The sequence below is a fragment of the Malania oleifera genome, chromosome 1 (genome assembly GCF_029873635.1).
Source record: "Malania oleifera isolate guangnan ecotype guangnan chromosome 1, ASM2987363v1, whole genome shotgun sequence".
In the NCBI taxonomy this organism is placed as follows: Eukaryota; Viridiplantae; Streptophyta; class Magnoliopsida; order Santalales; family Ximeniaceae; genus Malania; species Malania oleifera.
In genome coordinates this window covers 155758174-155784369 of record NC_080417.1, presented here as the reverse complement: position 1 = coordinate 155784369, position 26196 = coordinate 155758174, and the positions used below count along the sequence as shown (strand labels likewise).

At 37.1% G+C, this 26196-nt stretch overlaps 2 protein-coding genes across 2 annotated transcripts in view; one reads left to right on the top strand and one right to left on the bottom strand.

Annotated features, from left to right (window-relative positions):
• Positions 1-13359, top strand: part of LOC131168283 (proteasome activator subunit 4) — a 32756-nt gene extending 19397 nt beyond the window's left edge. The window contains exons 32-35 of the mRNA XM_058127607.1: positions 10431-10555; positions 11846-11938; positions 12872-13025; positions 13127-13359. Of these exons, the coding sequence (XP_057983590.1) occupies positions 10431-10555; positions 11846-11938; positions 12872-13025; positions 13127-13168 (414 nt within the window). The 3' untranslated portion in view covers positions 13169-13359. The remainder of the gene's footprint in view (positions 1-10430; positions 10556-11845; positions 11939-12871; positions 13026-13126) is intronic.
• On the bottom strand, positions 13214-15167 carry LOC131168291 (transcription factor MYB80). The gene is made up of 3 exons (XM_058127619.1): positions 14613-15167; positions 14351-14480; positions 13214-14125 (listed from the first exon to the last, which is right to left on the bottom strand). Exons 1-3 carry the CDS (start codon positions 14743-14745, stop codon positions 13411-13413), a joined length of 978 nt encoding a protein of 325 aa, XP_057983602.1. The 5' UTR covers positions 14746-15167; the 3' UTR covers positions 13214-13410.
• Between the last annotated feature and the right edge of the window lie 11029 nt (positions 15168-26196).

Below are 26196 nucleotides of genomic sequence, written 5' to 3'. Positions count from 1 at the left end.
GACCTATTGGAGAAGAAGGTTGCACGCCATTTTCAACCTAGAGGTTGAGGCATGCACCCTTGTTGGTCATTGAGTATGCTCTTAGACGGTGTCGTTTTATACCCAATTCGACTATTGAGGGATATTAATCCTTTGTATGTGTATCTTGAGTAGTGAATGGTGTCACTTCCTGTAGCTCTGTTTTACGAGTTGGCATGTTGACTAATATAAGGATTGTGTTGTGGGGATGAGAGTAATACTCAATGCTTTTGGGATGTGAGTTTAACTCCCTTACCGTTCAAGTCATAGATCCTTGGTGACCATCTCAAATGGAGTCAGATGATGCCACTATACTTGACCAATTGGATCCTTGAGCTTTTCTATGAATGAGATGAGTATGATTGGACTAGACTTGATGTGATCTTGTTACTGCAAAGGTAGGACTCTGTCATTTATAAGGTAGATTAATGCAAAGATGATTCTTGTGACCTTGGATTTTTTTCGCCTTAGGGTTGTTGGTATCAAAATGGGTCTGTCATGGAGAGTTGAATTGATTGATATTGTTGGCTTCAACTCTTTAGTTGAAACTCAAGATGTGGCATTAAGTGAGGAAGGGTCAATCCACCCTTTGTTTCTGTTGGACACTGTAACACCCTAACCTAGGTCTGTCAGGGAGCACTGCGTCTCTCCTCCTCCACCTGGACCAGACAACAGGGGGGGCGGGCCTTATCGGACTAATGACTGGTCCCACAGACCAGCACTTGTCCTTTTCAGTGTGTTTTATCCTCACTCACACACTTCTTGAGAAAACTTCCTAGAAGGTCACCCATCCCAAGAATACTTCAACCCAAGCACCCTTAAATGTGGAGTTATTATGGGAAGACTCTCGAAAAGAAAGGTGCAACTTGTTGATATGAGTAGTAACATCAAATCCTTTTTAAGCCTTTCTTCCACGGGGTATCATAGACACTCTCTCCCCATCAATGGTGGCATACATTGTGTGGTTTGGTTGAGGTGGACCTTCAATATTCTGTTATAAGGAATTTAGGATGCTTGAGATTACCTTATAACTTTGATGTGGGGGATAGGGGATGTTTTGTGGGGATTGAGATGATTAAGAATACTTGGTGCCTTTGAGGTGGGTATTGAGGCCACATTATATGATTTCTCTTATTTTTATTGGCATTAGAATATAGATGGGGATCCATGAAATGTTTGTAATGTTCTTGTTCGTAGGTAGAGGTGATATTCTTAGATCAATGGAAATAGACAATTGTGGGAGTTTTGCCTAAAATGTCTTTCACTAGACTTAGAAAATTTGTATTCCATAGAGAGAGGTGAGATTCTTGAATCTTTGGGAAAAAGACTAGTGAAATCTCATGTCCAGCTAATTTGTGAGCCACATGAATGTGGCTTTGTGTTGTTTGCAATGGTGATGAAAACTAGTTGGATGTGGACTTGAAGGGAACCGGGAATTGTTTGCTTGGAGGACTTTGTTGGCACCTAAAAGGTCCTATAATTTGAATTTCAGTGGAAATGCAGTTGGAGATTGTAACTTGTGGAATTGATGGTTGAGCATTTGTGTACCGATTACCAATGGGCCTTATGTTTACCCTTGCTAGAGGGCATTAGGGGTTTGATTGCCTAGGGCATTGGAGCAGAGTTGGCTAAAAGGGCCTTTTGTATTTTTGTGTAAATAACTCCAGGTGCAACTTGGCTAGAGTGCGGATCTTTTTGAGTTGTTAGGAAAGCTTGAGTTTGAAATTGGTGAAGCTAGAGGGGCAAGTAATCAGAAATGCAACCCCGACTAATTGGGTTTGAAGTTTGAATGTTAGAGATCAAGTGGACTCTAATTCGGTGCTGAATGCTAGTTTCAAGGCGAGTGTCACGGGCCAAGTGTTTCACACCCTTATAAATGGCTATGCAACACTAGCTAAAACACTCTTACTTAACTAGTTAACCAAAGTTTACCGTTTACCAACAAAACACATTCATGGTAGTTGAATGAAATGTAAGTGGAAGTAGTAAGCAATTCATGAAAATAATGGCAAGCAAGCGGTAAACGTCAAAGCAATGTAATTGATTAAGCCATACCTCCGTTAACAATGTGTGTCTAGTGAGGGAGGCAAGTAGGCTAAACATTATTACAATGACTAGTGAGTTTTACAAGATTGATGAACACTCACGCTCTTCTAAAGAGCTTTCTTTGCTAATCTAGCTTTGACACTAGGAAACATCAAAGTGTCCAAAGAGTCATACTCCCATTTTTTCACTAGGATAGAAGTACCCTTCAAGCAATAAACCTATGCTAGTGTTTACATGATGGTAATCCATCCCATGCACACGAGAAAATCGGTCACAAGCAAGCATAATGCCCTGAACAAACTTGGTTTGTGACGGGCTTTTAACAATGAGCCTTAAGATTTAAGTGTTGAATTTGAGCAAAGGTTTTGAAAGTGGAACGTTTCGCAATCATGATGGTGGATATGTGGGATGAATGATCGAATCTTAAATTGTGATTTGTAATAGTACTAGGTATGCATTGTGGAATTTGGAGATGTGAATTCAGTTTTGGGATTGAACGTAGGAATAAGATTGGATGTGGTACCTATTGTGGAAGTCTTCTCACCAGAGGCAAAAGCGTGGTAAGATAATAGATAAGCCTTTATAATATGAGAGTCCTTTGGGGAAGAATTGGGATTAACCTCGAAGTGAATTTATTTTTGTGGGAGTCTCGAGTTGGCAAAAGAGCTAACACTTGAATGGCATTTGGAATGGAGTTAACTTGGGTTATATCTAGTGTATCTTTGTTGTTCTCAGAGTTTTATGTTGACTTTGGGAAGGAGTTTGCCTTAGCTTGTGTGGGTATTTTGAGTTTCTGAGGAACAATGTGGATCCATATCAAGGATTGGTGAGATAGGGAAGTGTTGGATGAGTGTTTTTTATCATCATAACTTATGGTACTATTGGATTTGCGACTTCATTGAGGAATTGGAGATCATAATGTTGTTTTTAAAGGAAATAATTATTGTTCCAAGGTGTTTTTAATCAATGAGGAAGGGAGGATAGGCACAACAGTAAAAGTTGTCACTATATGACTTGGAGGTCATGGGTTCGACATGTGGAAACAACCTCTTGCAAAAATGTAACGTAAGACTGTTTACTATAGACCCACCGTGGTCTGCCCTTTGCCCAAACCCCGCATACTCTGGAGCTTTGTGCACCAGGTTTTAATCAATGAGAACATTGATAAGATGGAGTGGGGGAAGATGCCATTGGTTGTAGGTTCTTGTGTGATGCATGTAAGATGGATAGGGACCTTGGAAGGGCATGGTAACCATATAGGATGGATTCTAATGGGAACTACAGTGACATGGATTCAATCATGGAGATGTCATGGGACACACTATGAGTGTCATTATGACGCTGTGGTGGATCTAGAGAGTTAACCATGTGGCATTCTCAGGCAAGTGACGTTTGATACTTTGATCCATGGATGGTTACTTATGTGTAAGTGATAATGTGGCAGGAGGATGTTAATTTGGAAGCATAAGGTGAGCATCCTACCACATATGGTGTTTTGGGCCACTAACTGAGCACCCTAAGGAGTGCTCAGGGTTGGGCTCTTGACATCCTTGAGGTGTGTCTCGAGTAGTGTATGACATCACTTCTCTTAGCTCCAGCTTATGTGTGGTTCGTGGCTGGTTTATTTACACGAGGATCATAATGTGGGGATGAGAGTAACTATTAGTTTAATTCCCTCGCTGTGGTGGATCCAGATAGTTAACCATGTGGCATTCTAAGGCCAGTGCTGAGTGATATTTTGACCCATGGATGATACTTTTAAGTGATAATGTGAATTTGGAAACACAAGGTGAGCATCCTACCACATCCGGCGTCTTTGGACCACTAAGTGAGCATTTGAGGAGTGCTTGGGGTTGGGCTCTTGACATCCTTGAGGTGTATTTCAAGTGGTGTATGACGTCACTTCTCTTAATTCCAGCTTATGGGTGGTTTAGTGGCAGGTTTACTTATGCAAGGATCATAATGTGTAACCGTTAGTTTAATTTCCTCACTGTAGTCTTGTTGCTGTATGAGCGTCACTCCATCACATATAAGGCTAGATTAAGGCAAAGGTGATTCTTATGGCTTTGGATTTTTGCTGCTCCATGACACTTAGCTTACACTAAACATGCATATTGCATGGCACCTGAAATGTGTTTGTAGTAGTGATGCAGGGGCAGCATCAAGGTTCTGCAGCCATGGAGAAATTAGAAGAGAGGAAGGGGAAGGGAGGAGAGATACCAAGGGAAAATTCACGTTCAATTCAATTCACATTTATCAATAACTACCTACATCATGGCTTTCACACACTATTTATAAGGAAGCCTCTAAACATATGAAATTAAACACATACCCCTAAAACTACATTACATACAAATAAATCCCTAGAATACACAATTACAGCAAACAAGCCCCCAACATATATAATCCTAATACAAGCAAACTACCCACACACACTTTTAACAACTAAATAACCAAGCACATTTAGGTTTTGGACCCAATAAACCATTCACCCTATTCTTTGACATAGGCCTCCTAATTGGGTCAAAATGATCCATCCAAATAGCCGCTTCTCGTCCTACATCAATTCCGTCCTTCTGCAAAGAACTTGACTCCAACGAGTTGGGAAAAGTACCAATGTCACGCCCCGAACCCTGAAATGGGACTCAGGGGTGAATTAAGTAACCTAACCTGTCTCTGTATCAATATAAACCATCCATGATACCATATACAAGAGGGTCCGACCCCGTGGGGTAATGGATGCCCTATATACATACATACAAAACATGTCCATACTCATCAATATACGCAGCGGAATACGGTATTTCTTTACATCAAACTGTAGCATACTAGAGTCTATACCATACAAGGTTAAACATATCTACAAATAATATACATATCACGGGTGTCTACAAAATCCATCAGGACAACCCGGTACAAAATTCGTACCTATCAGGTACTAACAGTAGCTAAACACACCCCCTGCTTCCGGATGCTAGGATGCTAGTTTCGGTTACCCGAAGGACCTAAAAAAAACATTTGTATATATTTGGGGTGAGACACCTCTCAGTAAGGGAGAAAACAGGTTATATCAGCGTGTGGCATATCAGTGTCATTTTCATACTTCATAACACATACATACGATATAGTTTGAAATACATACGTACAGTTTCAAAACAAGTTCCATACATTCCCATACAATTCCATACAGTTCCAGTATTTCCACAAAATCCATTCCAGTTCATACGATACTCAAATACATACATACATACATACATATGGTCAGTGTCGTCACACTACTCACAACTGCACAAGTCACCTAGTCTCACAACGGTTACGTTCCAACACATTAAACTACGTAGGTTTCCGACTCAGGCCCAATAGTGAATCCATTGCTACATATGCAACTACACAAGGTCACCTGGTCTAACCCCGATTACGTTACCATGTGCAAACTACGCTGCATCAACCTAGGCCCACTGTGGTCCGTTGCTACATTCAGTGACCAACCGAATCATACTGGTGATATTTCGCACCCCGGATATAGAGCCGGCCATTCTTGCCCACGATAGTTAGCCGTTACAGGGCACAGCGTACGGTAGTTAGCCGCCCCTAGCCATTTCACAAAACCTGGAATCACTTTGGAACTCACGTCCCTATACATTTCAGCGTACGGTAATAAGCCGCCACATAATTGTTTTTCACAAATACCTGGAACATTTACATACATACACACGTACCACACTTATTTGGTTTACGGCAAATCATATCGTTTACAATTTCAAGTATACAGTTTATGTAAATATGGATTACGGTCACCTCAATAATACAGTTTAAACAACATAAACGGTTTTCCAATCAAATAAGAGATGATACCCGAAATCCCCAATTTTTCCGAAAACTATAATCCGAAAATCCCGTGTTTTTACCCGATAGATTTTCCCAAATAAGTAGTCAAAACATACATACGATCGTAGTCTACAGGCTCTCCGATCTTGATTTTGAAAATAAACTGATATAAACAGAATCCCCTTACCTCAACCCGTAACCAAATCACAAACTCTACGGCCCTCAAAACTACGTACCGAGACTCCGAAATCTACAAACCACAATACTAAACATGCTTATAATCCATACTACTACACATATGTCGAATCAGAAACGAAAACTGAGCCTTACCTCGATTTTGGCCCGAAACCCGAAAACGCTCAAATCGAGATCCCGATCCACAGAAGTTGTAGAGAATCCCTCCACGATCCTCGTGGTAACCTCAGATTTCCGATTCTATTAACGACCGGCCAAGAAATCTAGAGAGAGAGAGAGAGTAAGGAAACTTAATGAATAAGAAAAGAAATTTTCCTTTTATACCCCCTTTGACCTGCCCGGTTTTCGTCGACGAAAAGTACCTTTGTCGACGAAAAGTACCTTCGTCGACGAAAAGTCAAGGATTTTGTCGCGGATGTCGGTAGCCTCGTCGACGAAGTCTGATATTTAAACTTTTCCAGACCTCTTGGCTTCTCTTCATCGACGAACCTCTGAATTTCGTTGACGAAAAGTCTATTGCCTTCGTCGACGAAATCTGGCTTTGTTGACGAAATCTGCAGGAATCCATTTTCTATTTTCTGGGTTCTTACAAGGAGTCCATCACCATGAATAGGAGTCATCGCGCTTCGTAAGAAAGGAACTGGCAGTACGCTTCAACTTGGTGAGTGGAAGAATTCGTGATGACGTCAATTTATACTTCTTTTTGTCAATGGAGAGAGAATAAGAATTCTAAAATCCATCATGCTTCACATTCCTATCAAATAACCATGGGCGGCCCAAAAGAATGTGACACATTTTGAGGGGAAGGATATCACATTGCACTGTCTCCATAATGGAACCAATATTGAAGGTAAGTAAGCAACGATCATGAACCTTCAAGTTGGTTTTTTTCACCCAAGCACAACTTCCAAATTTAACTTCTTCTCAACTTCTTTAGAAACTACATTTGTGCAACTACTAGGATCAATAACCAAAGTACAAAGCTGTTTTGGCATATCAATTGAGTTTGAAAGATGTTCGTCCGCCTCCAATCTTCTGTCTCTTTAACCTTGTGGGAAGAGAGCATATGTCGAGGCACTAAACAAGCTCTCAAATTGCCATCATCATCTAAGTCACTTGGAATTTCTGTTTCAGCTTGAAATAGTTGAGTGTCATCATCATCATCTTCTTCTTCCTTTTCTGCAACAGCCATAAATTGGTTAGTTATTGTGCAGCTTGATGTCCAAAACCTTGACATTTAAAGCATTTGAGTGATGGTTGGCTCTTAGAAGTTGTTCCAGAATGCTCAAAAGTCTTCGAGGTATTAGCCTGAACACCTTTACCCAATTGCTCAATTGTCTTCTCTCGTACAACTACATTAGTATTCTTCTCAAATTGAAGGGCTGATGTAGCTTAGGAGGATTGCGTTGCATGTCCTCGATTTGAGTTGCAACCTGTGCTCCATCCCCAACTGTGATGAGACAACATGCAGCAAGTTTGGAGGCAACAGCTGGCTTCAACCCTTTCTGTACAAAGCTATCATAACATCCTCTTTCCATTCTATATCGACTAGTAGCCAAATGATAGAATCTTCTAGTGTACTCCATCACTGTCTTTTCTTCTTGCTTCAAATCAAAGAGCTGGAGATGAACACGCTGCTGATAATTGGGAGGCTCAAATTGCTCCTGCATGGCTCGCTTCATCTCATCCCACGTTGCAATCTCACCAAAATCTCCTTCTTCTAATGATTTGCCTTTGTTTAATCCACCAAATTCGAGCAGTTCGTTTCAATTTTGATTCAACAAACTGCAACTTTCTAGCCTCATTCATGTCATGCCATCGAAAATAGTACTCCAAAGAATACACCCAATCATCAAATTCATTAGGAAAACCATCACCATTAAAATCTGAGACTTCTAGTTTAATTCCCTCACTCAAATGATTATTCCAGCCTTCACACAACTCAAAAGCATGAGGGACAGCAGCTATTCCACCTTCTTGATTGGTAGGCAATTCCCTGGGCCTTTTACCTAAGGCTGCAACTTTGGTTGTTAGCCTATTCAAAGCACCAGTAATAGTCTCCAAAGCATTTTCCATATTTTGTACCCTGCCGGATAATAACTCCACCTTTGCAGAAAATTCAACATTGGTCACCATGATGCACTTATATGAAGCAAATCACGAACTCCACTTTCAATTATTTAAGAACAATCTTCAAGTCACCTTGAATCTTGAGTATCACGCAAAAACGAAACAAATTCACTAGAAAAACTCATGAATAGCAGCAATAAAACCTGACTTTTGATGCTGGCAGCGACAATTTCTAGGTTTTTTGTGCCAAATTATTGCTCTTGCTTACACAAGTTCAAGTTTGGAACCAAAATATCATGCTGCAAATCCAAATATCATGAGAAAGCACTAATTTCTTGTGGCTGGGAGCCAATTTCTCATGATTCTGGCAGGAGGGAAGTCTGGCAGAATCCCACTTGCAGTTGCTGCCGTGTGGGGCGTGCGAGTAGCTGGTGGCAACTTTTCCAGCAATGATTTTCTGTTGAGTGGTAGATCAAAGGGTGGTGAGTCAAATGGTGGTAATGATGCACCAAGAAAAACTCCAGCAATGGTGGATTTTGAAGGGGGTGGCGGCTGAAGAACTTCAGGTGGCGCGTGGGGCTTCTTCACAGCTGGTCGGTTGGTGATAAAATTTTGAGGGGAATGGTTTCAGGGGGTTCTGTTTTTGGTGGTATGGATGGTGTTGCAGGATGGTGGCTGGAAAGTTGCGTTTGAAGAAATGGGGACACGACTGGAATTTTCTGAAAAGTTCTGAAAGTGCAGAACTGCTTTTGATTTTTTTTTTTTAACTGAAATTTCAGAAAGGAAAATATGAGACGAGAGAGTAACAAAGAAACAGAGAAGAAGAGATTAATGGAGAGATTGGAAGATGATGATGAAGAAGAAAAGAGGAAGAAGATGGAAGAAACAGAGAGATTAATTGCTGGACAGAGACTGCTGCAAGTAGAGGAGAGACAGAATTTAGAAATCAGAGAGTTGAGAATTATGGGAGAGAATTAAAAGAAGAAGAAAGGAAGGAGAAGAGAAACAGACAAGAAGAAGAGGACAGACTGCTGCTGGGCAGTAGGGATGGACAGAACAGGAGATCAAAAACAGAGAAGAAAGAAGAAGAGAAGGAAGAAGTGGAAGAGAAAAGGAGAAGAGTGAGGGAGAATGGGTGGATGAAATGGAAGAATGGAGATCATGATTGGGCTCCGATACCAAATGATGCAGGGGCAGCATCATGGTTCTGCAGCCACGGAGAAATTAGAAGAGAGGAAGGAAGGGGAAGGGAGGAGAGAGGAGATACCAAGGGAAAATTAAGTTTCAGTTCAATTCACATTCATCAATAACTATGGCTTTCACACACTATTTATAAGAAAGCCTCTAAACATATGAAATTACACACATACCCCTAAAACTACATTAAATTACAAACATATCCCTAGAATACACAATTACTACAAACAAGCCCCCAATGTATATAATCCTAATACAAGCAAACTACACACATACTCAAACAACTAAATAATTAAGCACATTTAGGTTTCGGACCCAATAAACCATCACCCTATTCTTTGACACAGTACTCCTAATTGGGTAAAAATGATCCATCCAAATAGCCGCTTCTCGTTCTACATCAAGAAGTGTGTGTTATCTCAGAGGGAGTCAATCACTAAGTTCTATTTTTGGATGAACTACAAAATCTGTTCAAGCATTTTATTAATTGTTTTCCTAACATAATCAGAATACTAAAAAAATTAATAATAAGCATTACATTATGATTAAATCTCAGTGTGGACAGAGGTACTCAAGCTAAGATGACAACTCAGGAGAGTGAACCTCGTATTGTTGAAATTTAGGGACAGCATTGATGACTTGGTTTTTTTTTCCCATCCTTATCTGATTCTGGTTTGTATAAACCAATTTGTTAATAATATTTATAAATTTTAAGAGCATATTTTCTTATCCAGTTTTTATCTCTTATTTCCATTTCAGTTTCAATATTTTTTATGCTTCTAATTCTATGTTTTATTCTATTCGTCATAGAGTGGATAAGGTTTATAGATATTCATTCACTCTTCATTAATGGCATTGAGTGCTTAATTCTTGATCTCTTAGTGTAATTGTGTTTTCTAAGATTAAATCTCTTACAGAGAAATCCTCAATCACGTGTCATCCGAAAATGAATAAATCATGAGTAAAAGCCCTGAGTCAAAAAGTCTTGATAATGGTGCTTAATCACAGATTGGAATCCTTGGATTAGATATACCATCCTTTGTCTTGTATAATTGGATACTTTATTGCTGGTTCAGGTAAGAGAGCATGCTGCAGCAGTTCTAGCAGGACTACTGAAGGGTGGGGATGAAGATTTAGCAAGAGATTTCCGTGATAGAGCTTACAACAAGGCACAAACTATTCCAAAAAAGAGAAAACAGAGGTTATTTTCCATGTCCATGGTCCTTTAGGTGTTTGTTTTTTTTACATTTTTGTACGTGGGCAGAAATTTCATCTCTGTATGTGAGTGCATGCTTACATTCATCCATTCATTTGTTGTTTCTGTTTATGCCTCAATCTGCTTGAATATCTGATAATATGCATTTTAACAACTATGTTCTAATTTGTTGTGGGGGGGCTGGGGCTTCGTTTGTTCCAGTGGAAAATAAAATTTACAAAGGTTTTTATGCATTTCTTTTTTCAAAGAAAAATGTTTCCTGTATTTTAATTTTTAAGGTTGAAATATAGTTCTTTGTTTTATAATGAAGTTCTTTGCTTAAAAAAAAAATTAAGGTTAAGAAGTATGAAATTTATGCACACTGTATGCAGAGGAACGCTGAACAACCACTTCAGTTAATTTCGTCTTAATCAAATCATCATCGTGATTATTTCCAGCAAGATCATTTTAAGGAGACAGTTTTAAAGCAATGCTGTGCTTTCCACTAAATAGTCATTTTCCAATTTCCTAGCACTAGAAAAGCTTTTCTTTGCTCAGGAGAAATTTTGAAGATATAAACTCAGGGATTCTCCAACTCCAACTAGGAACACCATTTTTCCCCCTATAGTGATATTTTTTGCTATTTTTGGGAAAGACTAGACTTAATCAAGAGAGAGTTGCTCTGCCATTTAGAGTTCACTGAAGGATCCACCTCCTGGTTCATGAATGAACCCAATGCAATTCATTCTTGATTCTCCAGCATCAAAGTCATTTTCTATTAGTCTCCAAAAAATTCATTTTCTTACCCTTTGTCATCCATGGAATTCATTTTTTGAATGAAACTTGTTTTTTAATTAAATCAATGAAGAAAAATTGCAGATCAACTGTGCAGATCCTTGTTTCTCAACCACACATAAATGTCCACTTGAGCCAATGCTATTAGTTGGTGATAATTGCATACATTTAATTGATCATTTTAACATCATTTGTTTTATGTCACATGCAATCATCTAGTGAGAAAACTCTTACGTGCAATTCATGATTTGTGTGAAATTATTGTAATATAGCTGCATTTAACTACGAGATTATGAACTCTCAATTCCATTCTTACATGACATTGATCATTGAATCATTGATGTATGCATACACACAAATCTCCGTACAATTTGACTCATCAGTAATTCTAATTGGCCATATTTGTGAGTGTCTTTCGTACTCATTGAATTATTTGCCTACGTGTTTGGATACCAGATCAATGACTTCATATTCTGATCTAATTGGAAATTACAAATGCAGAAATCTGAATTCTGGTCAGTCCATAGCTTCTATGCACGGTGCTGTACTTGCATTGGTTGCCTCTGTATTGTCAGTTCCTTATGATATGCCTAGGTATGGTCCTTCATCTGAAATGTGCCTTTTGTTAAATTCCAGGTTTATAATGCAAGAATCTTGATCACACAGATGATGACACTTATGCATCCAAGGCACTGGGTCAGACAATAATATCAGTTCCTACTTACAGGAAGCAGTAGCTTGGGCTCTGTTTGGCTCAGACTATGGGCATGCCAATAGCTATCTGGCCCACCATTCTACTTTTATTAAATTAACATTTTAAGTAATAATAATTATTGAAAAAAAATGGATTTGAAATAAGAGATACTAGGCTTCAATAAAAGTTCTTTAAATTTTTTTTTTTACAACAATATTCAAGGTGGGTGTGGGTCCGGTAGCTGATTCCAATGCATTTAGTGGACAAGTTACTGCATGTTTAATTCACCAGATCACCATTTTTACTTTTTTAGTGGATATCCAATATTTTCAATGTGCCATTTGTTGTGGGCGATACACACACAAATGGCAAATACGTAGGTGTCACAAAGTTCTATGATTTTTTAATTTCTTAATTTTTTTAAGAACCATATTGTGTTAAAAAAATAATTTTGATTGTATTTAAAGTTCATCTCATTCTTGTCTCAGTGATAAAAATTGGTTCCCATCTGTAGACCCCAATCAGTGCAGTTGAGTTTTTGTTTCTATTGAGATATTACTTCTACTGAAAGCTTGATCTTCATTGATTAAGGACCATTTGATTTTGGCTGGGCCCAAATTCTATTAGCAAGCGAGGCATGGGTGGTGGTGGTGGTGGTGGTTAAATAGAACTGTAGCGATTGAACATTTTTTTTGAACTTTTTACAACTTTGCCTTCAAAAAGCTGTGTGCTGGATGAAGCTGCAAATTTTTAGAAGTATTAACTTCCAATTTTTCTGTTGAATGGTATTGTTTATATTCAATGATTAAAAAGTTTTCATCATTTTGTTCTAGTTGGTTGCCTGAGCACGTTACATTGCTGGCTCGTTTTGTGGGTGAGCCGTCTCCTGTGAAATCTACAGTTACAAAGGCTGTTGCAGAGTTCCGTCGTACGCATGCAGACACTTGGAATGTTCAGAAAGATACATTTACTGAAGAGCAACTTGAGGTAGCTTCAAACCAAGATTAATTAATCTTTTCTAGTAGCCTGTAGCTTGTATTTGTAAACTTGATGATTAGTTTTAATTATTCTGCCATTAATTATTGCAGGTTCTGGCTGATACGTCATCTTCCTCATCGTATTTTGCTTGATCCATATCACAACCATTGTAAGAGAACATAATAGGAACACATCAGTGGGAAATAATTACTTGAGGTTATGTCTTGGTAATATTACTAAAGTCCTCATAGAAATGAGTGTTATTTACATTTGTATCATGCTTGCCGCATGTACTTTAGATGTTTCATTATTTTCTATAAATAAGGAGTTCTTTCCCTCTCAATCTGACTTCCAGTTCCTTACTTTTTAGCAAAAAGCAATCTGCATGAGCCCTTCAAACCATAGGATTCATCAGATCATCAGAAGGTAGATCCCACAAAACACAGTCTGAACTGAACATATTTGATCCATTTCTGATTGTTTTTCCACCCTCAGACCCTTCATTGTCATCCTCAAGCTTTTCAAGCAACCGTTCTTGATGGTCCCCTCCGGTGCATGTGCTTCCCGTACAGATGCTCTGGCTCCAGGGAGATCCCTCTCCTTCATTAGCAAGGTATGCATGATCATACTGAAACCCAGATGCAGATGCAGGAAAAGCAGAGACAAAATTTGAAGATGCACCCCCATTAGAATCCCAGTTATGTTTGGTCAAGGGCAGGAGGGGAGGAGGGTCTTGTATTGCTCTGGATAACCCCAGCTTGATCTTTTCAATAGTATCCTCATCTTTTTCGTCATGTTTACTGGGAATGTAGGTGGCTGTGGAGGTTCCGGCGGCATCAGTACTTGACTGTTGGAGCTGAAAGTCTATGCGCTTCTTGGTGAGGAGGTGGAGCATTTCATCTTTGAAGCAGCCAAGGGCTGCTTCAGCGAGGTGAGCCACCTGAGGGGGAGCCAGAGTGGTGGCGATTTCTGCCATGAGGTGGGAGAAGGGCTTATGTGTTACTGGATCAATTCCCATGCCAGAGAGCTTCTTCTTGAGCTTGGTGTTCCAGTGGTTTTTGACATCATTGTCTGTGCGGCCAGGAAGCTGAGCTGCTATTAGGGACCATCTGCATCGTAGGATCGATTGATTTGATGAATGAGGAATTGAATAATTTGGGAATGCAAAGCTTGGCTAGGGGAACAATTAGTTAAAAGAGGCGGTGTTGGTATAAAACGTACAGGCATTTAAATTTAAGAGGGCATGCATGCATGTGTGCTGCAAATTAATATTAATAAAATAAAGCAGGAGGAAATGAAGCTTGAAAAGGAGGGGGGGGGGGGGGGTTATGTACCTGTTGCCGACGACGGAATGAAGCTTGACAATGGTTTGCTCCTCAGACTCTGAGAATTGGCCGTGCTTTAGGTCAGGACGAAGGTAGTTGGTCCACCGCAGCCTGCAACTCTTGCCACACCTCTGTAGACCTTTTCTTTTTGGAAAACAAAAATAAAGATTAGATGCATACATGTATATATATAAGAAAGGGGAAAAAGGTGTAGCATAGTCGTATATGGAATTAGAAGTAGGGGAAATAATGGGGTTGGGGGGAGGGTTACCAGCATTTTTGGGGATGAGGCGCCAGTTTCGGGTGCCGTGTTGGGCGATGTAGGAGGAGAGCTTGTTGTCTTCTTCAGGGGTCCACTGGCCCCTCTTCACACTGTCCTTCTCGCAACACGGTATCCGACCCATCCCTGCCCCCCCACCCTTCCTTTCCCTCCTTCACCTCCTTACGTACGTAGGAATATTTATTAATTTATTTGTTATAGGAAATTTGTTGATTTGAGAGAAAGAATATAGTAGACTGACCAAGCTCGGTGCTAAACTAAAAGAAGAAGATTAATCATTAATGGAGTGATCACTGGCCGACTGCCCGACTGACAGATACTCTGAATCTTGGATCATATGTATATATATATATATATATATATATGAAAAAAAGCTGTGGCTAATTGATCCAGCTTAAGCAATTGTATCTGTTCCACTTTTAGCTAGCTTGCTTAATTAAGAGACGAGATGATGATGATAGAGTAGTGAAGTTACGTGTATAATATATACAAAAACACACACACACACATATATATATATATATATATATATGTATGTATATGAAATATTATTAATGGGCTGGAATGACTATATATATATTTGCAAATAAATTTTGAAGGGAGGGGAGGATGCACGAGAGGGTGTGGGGGGCATCAAAGGTGCATGACTTTATTAAAGAATTCAACGCGGTTGAGCGTGTGAGAGACTGGCCGGTAGCTCACCCACAAGACGCCCGGTCAACTCCCTCCCTCCCCCATTCCGCATCACTCATCCATTTCCCCTTTCCTACGTTGACTGCTAATGCCCTCCCCTCCCCTCCCCTCTCTCATCTCGTCATCACTACCTACCCTTCTCTCTCTCTCTCTCTCTCTCTCTCTCTCTCTCTCTATATATATATATATATAGACACACACACACACACACACCAAGATTTCTATAATTGCTATGCAAGATTGGCAGGTGATGAATGATGATGATATTGTTGCTTCCTCCCAAACAAACATGGAGGGCCGCCCATCCCCCCTTCCCCCAAAACTAGCTTGGTCTTGTTACGCGTACATTTTTCCTTAATAATTATTGCCAATTTTCCCTGGTTCAGCATTCAGCCACGCACGTATTCTCACTATAATATATCCAGTAGGATAAATGTTGTTCACATTGGCAAACGCATCTTTCAGGACTCCAATTTCGTTGTTTGATTTCTCACTCAAATCCTCCTTCATTGTCCGTCACCTCAACAAAATCATTTGTGATTCATCTACTCGTTTTTTACATAAAATTTCCATGAATCCAATGTCCAATGTCCCTATTTAGAGAAAGGCTTATAAAGACTGGATTTAAATCTCGCCATAAAATGCCCAATTAACATTTAAATCAACTCAAACATATAATATGCATTCGTGGCACAATTAATAACTTTCCATAAGTTAGTTTCCACATAAAGGATGGTTTGTGGGAATGTGGAACATCACCGTCTTTTTTATAGTTGGTTTATGAAGATGGCTTTCCAAAAGTCGGTTTTTGTTAGGATGCATTTCATGCAAAGTTTACATAAACTTATGTACCGACTTTTGGAAAAGGTCCGTTCATAAAAAATAAAATTGGCTATCCAAAAGTCGATTTCTTTAGAATGCATGCCTTCACGTGACTCCCATGCAAAATTGTGTAGGATTTATGTAGGCTCATCGATGTTTTGGAAAGGCGGTTCCTAAAGACAAAACTGAGTATATGAAAGTCAGTTTCTGTAGAATGCATAACTTTTCATGATCCCCATGAAAAATTTATGTACACTTAATGGCTTTTAAAAAGTTGGTTTATAAAGACCAAGTCGACTATCCAAAATTTTCTATAGCTAAAGATCCAATTCATGCAAAATTTACGTAGGCCTTATCGACATTTGAAAAATAGGTTTATTTTTCAACTAACCGACTTTTGAAAAGTCTGTTATTCTTTTGCATGATCTCACATGCAATCTTACGCAGCCAAAAGTTGGTTTTTCCTTCAACTCAACTTTTTAAAAGCTGGTTTAAATTTGTATGGATAATTGTAAGACCCTTTGCATGCAAATTTTATGTAACTCTTCATTGACTTTTTAAAAATTGGTATGCTAAAAAATTTCACCCCGTCCCCTCGATTTCTCAGTTTCTTAAAATACTTTGATTTACATTCAAAGTATTTCAAATTACATATAATAATATATAATAAATAAAAGCGGTCATCTTTTACATGCAAAGGTCCATCTCAACTAACTAATTTTCCAAAGTTAGTTTATATTTTGCATGATATTTTTTGTGCATGTTTATGCAACTTTCATGAAAGACGTGTGCATGTAGAAGTTGGTTTTCAATTTGCACGGATAAACATGAACCTTTGCATGCAAATTTAACATAACCTTTCTCAGTGTGATAATTCGTTGATAAACAGTCAAATGCATCATCTATACATGGATATACTTAAACAATTCAAGTAGGCTTAGCATAGTCCTTTCAAAGTTGGAGCACACCCTCACCCCACAGGTAAATATGGAAAATAGGAAGTCGACAGTACTATTTTATATTCTCATCCCTCATATATTAGAAAACTCTACCACAACACACACACACACACACACACACACACACATTCATTCACCATCCATAGTTTTAACTTGTATGAATCCTTCATATTGTAAGCGACACAAAATCAATGGAGGACATAACTAGTCCTTTCAGGCCGCGTATGAAGCCTTGTAGCCCTAGTATGCACACTTAGGCTAATGGGAAGGATATGATTGGTAACCTAAAATAAGCTAACTTTAGTTGCAGTCCCCACGCAAAGCACACCATGCAAAAAATGATTGGTGATGATTCTTTGGAAATTTACAAAAGCTAATGAGAAGTCAAATTCTTTAAAACATGTTCGTAATAACTATCTTGGGAAGAAGTTGATATGAAATGGTTGCTGTTCTTAGCTAAACTAAGTCAAATTTAGTTGTTCTTACGAGCCTTCTTGTTTAGAAGATTCAAGCCTTACCCAACTAGAAGAGCTGAGACTAAAATTCACCCTTAGTGGGGTTGACTCAATATTCCTGCATGTGTTTGTTTTTCAAGTCTAAAGATTCTTCATCTTCGGAGTATGATGTTTCTTGATGATAACTTGGTTAAATGCCTATTTTGTGGCTGCCATGTGCTTGAAGATTTGCCTATTTGCTCAAAGATATGGTTGGTAACTATTCATTGGGAATTAGCAAAAGCGAATGAGAAGTCAAATTCTTCAAGGTATGTTTGTAATAACTATCCTAGGAAGAAGTTTATATGAAATAGCTATTGTTATAAGCAAAAGTAAACTTGTAGCGCCTAAAAAATTCTCACAACATAATAACAATAATAAACATAATATTAACGTCAACACATGACATCTCTGATACCATACTATTATGTCCCCAATTTTTCTGTTTTTTTTTATAATAATCATAAAACATATATTCATTATATTTGAAATATTACATCTGTATTCATCCAGTGCCTGTGGAAGCAAAATAGACCTTTCCAAAACTATACATACCAGAGTACTATCTCACAACCATTTCTATACCATTTTCTCAGATAGAATTATAACCCAAAATTTCCAAAAACCCTTATATATGCTGATCCATATAAGCACTTACCCTATTTGTAATGTCCACACCCCGACCCTGAGCTCCTAGGCTGACTTTCTTGATGATCCTGAAAAGTAAAATTATTTATTGGGGTGAGACACCTCTTAGTAAGATGAAATAAATTATTATCAGTGTGTGACAAATGAGTTATCATGTAACATTATACATTTCTTAATTAACTTTAAATGAAATAACATTTATAAACTGTATTCACACCTATATAATTGCATAACACATATATATCATTTCAGTTCATTATTCGGCTCAAAAGCCCCATTCATATAAATTTACACTTCACATAATCCATACATAATTAGTACTCACTGAAATTGAGGCTTCTCATGCCGCTGTTCTCCAATCTAGCCATTCATAACAAGCACTCACCGAGAGGCATTTCGTATCACCATCCCCCAAATCAGCAAGCCCTAGGACAAAAGTCTCGAGGATCAGGGCGTTTCATTTTGTCGTCCCATTTTGCCTTTCTTTATAATTATCGGGACGTTTCATTTCGCCGTCCCACTTTTCCTTTCTCTATAATTATCGGGGCATTTTGTTTCACCATCCCCCATTTTCTTTAGTACTTTAATAACATCAGTATTTCCATAATTTCTAATCATTAACGTAATCGTACCAAACTATCAAATCCATAACTCGGTATCAAATTGTCATTATCATAACTTGGTATAACAATCACATTTCTGTACATAATTACATCTCAATATATATATATTCTCAACTTTGCACATAATCATAACTCAGTATCATTTCACTTGTCTGCATAAAATCATATCTCAACATAAAGTCACATTACAGTAAACATGACCATTTATTCTCAAGCCACACATTTTAAATGTTTATATCATAATCTAATGAATTGTCTGGGAAAAATATATTTGTTGAAAACAAGGGTATGATCGTCTCCACAATTTTACTTAAACTCAAAATATACATTTTTTTTTCAGAAAAATGAGATGATTTCCCCACTCACCGAGTTCTTCCCACATACATAAATAATAATCTAGTTCCATATGCCTAAATTATTTATAAAGTCATATATGACATTTCTGTACTCAGAATCTTAGTTTTAATCGATTAAATTACAAAAATAAGCTAACATAATTTATTCCCCTTACCTTATCCCTAGAGTGGGGCCTAGGATGCTCAAACCACGAATCCACTCCGGTTAATATGTTGAGAATTGAAGGTAGGACCCAAAAAACAATGTTTACTCTTCAATTTTGGCTGTAATTTGGGGAGAAAATGAAGAGAGAGAGAGAGAGAGAGAGAGAGAGAGAGAGAGAGAGAGAGAGAGAGAGAGAGCATTTCGCAGCCCTAGAGAGAGAGGAGAGAGGGAAATTTTTGTCAAAAAAATATGAGCTTATGTTTACTTCTAGGTATGCTGGCTCGGATAAAACCATCGACGGTTTCCCTAAAACCGTCAATAGTTTGACTTTTAACCAAATTGATTTTTACCAATTTACCTTTATCAGCCCCTGGTAACTCAAAATCGTCGACGGTTTTTCTGAGCTCTACCAAATCGTCGATGGTTTGGTCTTGTACCAAATTAGATTCCCTTTATTATTATTATTATTATTATTATTATTATTATTATTATTATTATTATTATTATTATTTTCCGAGTATTTACAAAACTAACTTTATTTGTTATTACAAGCCTTCTTACTTAGAAGATTCAAGCTTTTGCTTGATTAGAAGAGTTGAGCTCTTGCTTGTAATATTAGGGGTTCTAAAATTCACCTTGAATGTGGCTGAATCAACATTTCTGTAGAAGTTTGTTTTTCAAGTCTAAAGATTCTTCATCTCCATAGCATGGTGTTTCTCCATGATAGCTCAGTTAAACGCCTATTTTGTGGCTACCGTGTGCTTGAAGATTTGCCTATTTGCCCACAAATATGGTTGGTAACTATTCATTGGGAATTAGCAAAAGCAAATGAGAAGTCAAATTCTTCAAAGCATGCTTAAAATAACTATCCTAGGAAGAAGTTCAAGCCAATTGTTATTACAATCTGAAGCATGCTAACTTTGTTTGCATTTTTCCTGTTATGTTTTGCTACTCTTTTTGGTTTTGGAGTTTCTATGGCCATATTAAATGTCATCTCATCCCCTTGTCTATGCTAAATTATGTTTCCTTCAAATATATGCTTCCTAGCTAGCTAGTAGTACCAAGAAAATTCATAAATTAATCGAAACAAGTACACAAGTACATACAAAAAAACCAAACTTAATTTGTAGAGATCCATAGAATTGTGGTAATTAAATAATAAAAGAAAGGAGGAAGTAAAGGAGAATTTTTAGAGGGTCAGTAGGGTCTCGTCGACGAACAGGCTTCTTGGGATTGTTGACGTGGACACGTGTCTCGTCGACGAAAAGATACTGATAGGGGTTTAGCGGAGCCCAAAGTTCGTCGGCAAGGGATTTGTGTTCGGCGATGCACTCCCTTCTTGAACTCGTCGACGAGGTGATGTGTCTCGTCGACGAATCTAGGTTTATAAATATGCATAAACCGTATTTTTTAGCGAAAATTTGTGCAGAAACCCTTCTCTCTCTTTAAAACCAACCCTCTCCCCATCTCTCTACGATTCCGGCTTCATTTTTCGCTTGTTCGACGATCAGAAGCCGCCACGCTACTCCTGAGAAGAGTCTCTTCCAGTTTGCTAGAGTAGATTGTTGGTCAGGCCAACTTGAGCACCATCTCAGAATTTGGGTAAGTTGAATAAATGGGTATTTTCATTTGTGTCAGGCTTATTTGAGTTTAGATTTTAAGTTATATGGGAATATACTAGTGTTTTGTGGAATAAAATTTGAGTATTATATTTTCAAGAATAGGGTGTTTCAGGACCCTGCAGATATGGATTGGGAACCTTAGTAAGTACTTTTAGAAGTCCAGGTAGATTATATTTCAGAAATTTACGAGTATGTAGGCTCGGGGAGAAATAATTGATTTATTGGAAATATGCATATGTGTATTATTTCAGGATTTTGGGGAATAGTACGCCGTGGGCGTGAGGATTAAGTTGGAGGCGAGCCTCCTAACTAGTTAGGTGAGAGAGATATGCTATGCTAGGAATTTTAGCAAATTTACGAGGAAATATATATATAAGTTTATTATTCAGTTTTTCTAGAATATGAGTTTTATTATTTGTGTGGCCTGAGTGGATATTTGTCTGATACAAAATTTATGTAGTTTTTCTAGAACATCATGATTTACAGTACATACATATATAGACAGATATTTACCAGACATATATTTATCAGACAAGTATTACAGATATTTTACAGTAATTACAGAATGCTATGTTTTCCAAAACCATAACACTCAGACTTTACAGATTATTTAGTCAGATATTACAGTCAAACATATAGTTATTTTATTCAGATATTACAGTATTTACAGATCAGATTTATAGTGTTATGGTTATTTTGGAAACATGATGAAAACAGTAGGGTAATTATAGTAATAATATATACAGTATCAGATTCCTGATGAATTACTTCAGATAAACTCAGTTAGCAGAGCACGGTACCGTTGCTATTTTCAGATCAGAGTACAACCACATATCTTAGATAGTATGTGTAACACCCCAACCTCGAGGGGTCTGGGATATTAACTTTTTATTATTGATTTACAGCGAAAGTAAATAAACTCAATTATTATTAAACTAGAGCGCTAATTATCCATATTACAATCATTTATTTCAAAAGAAGAAAAATTACACAAGCATAAATATTTGGCATCATACTAATATTTCTAAATAATCTTTATTTTTCTATCCCCACCCGCATACTTGCTAAACCTGATTTTTGACATGCTCTTCAGAGTTATCTGAAATAAAAATATGATTGGAGTGAGACGACGCTCAGTAAGTAAATAAGATTATTATTAGTGTGTGGCCAACATGAGCTTTTTAAAATTTCGTAAAACAATATTTAATACTATAACTTCAAATTTTTTTTTTAGAATAAATATAAATTTAAAAATTTCTACATAAAACTTTTGTCATCAATTACAACAGTAAAATTTTATAATCATATACTATAACTGTTAAATTAAACTTTTAACTTTAAAACTGTAAAGATATTTAATGATAAACATACATATACTTTTTCTTATACGTTTTCCTTAGATCGTCATTTAAGCACCAGAATGATCTTTTTCATGTAAACCTATACTTTTCCTTCAAATCATCAGTAACTTTGTATACGTAATTAAATATGTATAAATATATATATTATAAAAACCACCCTTAGGCCCATTTGCCGTAAGTCATGTTTACCCCTATGACTGGGTTATGCGGTCTGAAGACTGGACTTAGCTGGCTGGCCAACCAAACTAAATCAACGTAAGTAAACATTAAGTGAGATTTTCTTTATTAAATCCTGATCCGGAAGCAGGTGTGCACTCAGGAGAAATCCACTAACATAAATAACTACTCTGTAAACAGTGTGGGTGCACTTTGATTCGTTTAAACTTTAAGTTGCGGTGCCGAGTATCTATAACTTTGAACTTTCGTTGCCATAAGGGGTTTTAAAATCATCTTATTATAATTTATGCAATTTAAAATAATATCGTGAAAATCTCATCTTTACTCATATTTTCATAAAAAAAATGCAACGTAGAAATAAACTCATGTCACACAATTTTTGTGTTAAAAATATATATAATTTTATTTTTGAATAGAAAGAAATGCTGAAAATTTATCCAAGGGGATTAGAACATTTCTTAACCCAAAAATAGATGCAAGTATATTAAAGATATAACTAGTATAATTAAATATGCTTAAAAATAAACTTATGGAAATTTTGTGGAACTAATTAATATAATTAAAATTTACTTATAAAATAAACTCGGGTATGAATTTTTAAATAAAAAACACTAACATAATCAAAATTTACTTACCTTCTTCCTTACGAACACTGTAACTATCTTTAAAAAATGAGATCGGAAAGAGTGGGTGATTGAGAACTTATTCAAAAATTCTCTCTCCACCACAAATTCTTTCACTCACTAATCTTTCTCTTCCTTGGAAAATTGTTGTGAAAAATGAAAGTTGAGAGCTCCCTATTTATAGGAAAATTTTGGGGAAAAAATGAAATTTATAAAAGTGTGGGGAGATGGGTGAAATTATAATTTTTAAAAATTAAAGAATGGGCAAGGGATGAGCAAGGTATGGGTAGAGTATGGGCTGGGGATGGAGGCCATGTGGGAGTGCTTGCCACCATTCCCAATAAATAAATTTTAATTAATTACTTACCTAATTAATTAATCAATTAGTTGATTAATTATTTTATTATTTTATTATTTTTCTTAATAATTATTATTATTATTATTGTTATTACTTTTAAACTATTTTTAGTATTCATTTATTTTATTATTTATTTTTGAACAAAAATTAAATTTGAATTTTGAAAACTCATGTGGGCCCCACAACTTCGAGACCCAAATGGATCCTACGTAACTCGAATAATCCTCATACGATTTTATGCATCCTACATAACTTCGAGACTCGTGTAAACCTCTACATGGCTTCGGGACTCATGTGAGCCCCATATAGTCTTGTGGGCCCCGCATAGGATACTTACATTATTATTATTTTATCATATATTTCTACAAATTATGTTAGCCAAAACATTATTTTATGTACTTATTTACTTATATAAACAGTGTCTACCCTGTTTATCCTATGAAATTCCATTTTGACCAGGCCGACCTCCAGGGAGCGACTGAGCCGCAATGGTCTCTAAGCACTCGCTAAGACAAGGTCTTTCTTAGACATCAAACATGGAATCAAGGATCCTATAGAAAAACACTTTTGTATTGATATTAACTTAATGACCATTTTTATTATTTTATTATTATCGTGCTTTAATCATATATATATTTTTGGGTCATCACAGTATGTGGATTCCGTCAACTGTGCCTGGAGAGTTTGCAGTCTCCCTAGTACTCTGGGTTGAGGGGGTTCGGTTTGACGATCCAGTTTTGTGCTTAGGAGAGGATGCAATTTGGCTGGGCTGAGGATTGGTAGAGTACAATTGACTTACTTGATAGGCAAACCAGGATTAAGTCCCGCCTATGGGCCACACAACCCTGTCATGAGGGGTTAAATCATGACATACAATTTTTTAGGGAAAAATCTCAGTTATGTATATGTATACAAATTTATAAAATTTTCAGCAAATATAATATGATGCTAGAAGTATGAAAAGTAGAAAACTTAGATGATACAATTATACTTTAAACTATGATAAATGTGAGTTATACTTTATATTGATTTACTAGCTTATACAATTTCAGATATTGTCATTATAGTATTTATGTGACTCGATTGCCACACACTAGTAATAACATATTTCCTCTTACTAAGCATTGTCTCATCCCAGTGGTTTAACATTTTTCAGGTGATCCAATTAGGCGAGCAGATCAGGCTCGCAGATAGAGAGATCTTTTATTTTGCCCTGCTTATAGGGTAAGTGTATTCAGGGGATTATGTTTTTGAGCAAATGGTACTGGGGTGATGTGTAAATATGTATATATGATTTGAAAACGCTGAATTCTGGTATTGTAAATATGGGTGTATGACTTTATGTTTTCCGCTGCATGAGTGTGTCAATTTGTGTACAGGGATAACTCAGTGCTGATCTGAGGCCTGAGATGTTATAACATGTATAACAGGGCTATCAGAGTAATTTATATTTTAAATGAAAAAAAAAATCGTGTAATTTTTGAGTCATTACATAATTGCTTTAAGATATATGCACTGTAGAGAGAGCATGCCTCGCCATCCTTATTGTCAGACTCACTAGACATATCTGAGTCTAATAGGTATGCTAAATGAATGACTTTCCTCTACACCTCTTAATGCTCTGTTATATCCCAGTTGTTTTCAAGTGCATACTCTATAACGAGCTTATAGAGAGTGTCGTGATCGACATAACAACATTTTATTATTTTCATGATGTAAATGCCTAACTACGTTGTTGAGCTCATCAATATCTCTAAATAGGTCCCCCCCACCGCATCAAATTGTATATGGAGTTAATTATGTAGAGACCCAAAAAATAATAAGAATAAATATAAGTAAGAAAAGAGGGAAATATGGTTTATTGTAGACCAAACCGTTGATGGTTTTGTGGGAGCATAGAAACCGCCATATTGATCTATCTAGCGCTGAGTCTCTCTGAAAAGTTGTGGATATTTTCGGTGTATTTCCGTTTCTAATTCCTAAGAAGCCTCCTCAGCTGCATGATTCCACCACAGCACCTTTACTAACGATATAAGATCTCGCTAAATAATTTTTAAATACCCAATTCACCCCCTTTTGGGATTACGTCTTTAGTTTCAAATATCATGTATAATAGTATATGTTTCATTCATTGAGTATAATAATACCATAATGTAAAATGAGAGTATGACTTTTCGATTAGTTTTATATTTCCTAGTTCTAGAGTTAGAATAACAAAGAAAGTTCTTAAGAGAAGGGTAAGTATTCATAACTCACTAACATTTGTAAACATGTTTAGCCTACTTGCTCTCTTGCTAAATGAATGTTGCATGCCTATGAAGGTATTGGCAATGAATTGTGTGTTGTTTCATTGTTTACCACTTGACTCTTGTCTACTTGCTTACTTGTTTACTGCCTCCCTTCAACTTTGTATTCAAAGATTAAGAATTTATTCATATGGTGAAACCGTGACATACTTTCAGTTCACTAGTAAAGGAAGAGTGTTATAACTAGTGTCCCATAACCTTTCACAAGGTGTGACTAAAGTAGCTAACCATGTGGCCATGCATATGGGCATGTGGCCATGCATATGGCCAAAATTGGTGAACTTGTTGATGCATTGAAGAGATCATAACAACACCAACATGATTCTAAACTTGTGGAAATGTCAAAGGACTTCCACGTTACGGTAGAAGTTTTACAAATCCAAATACG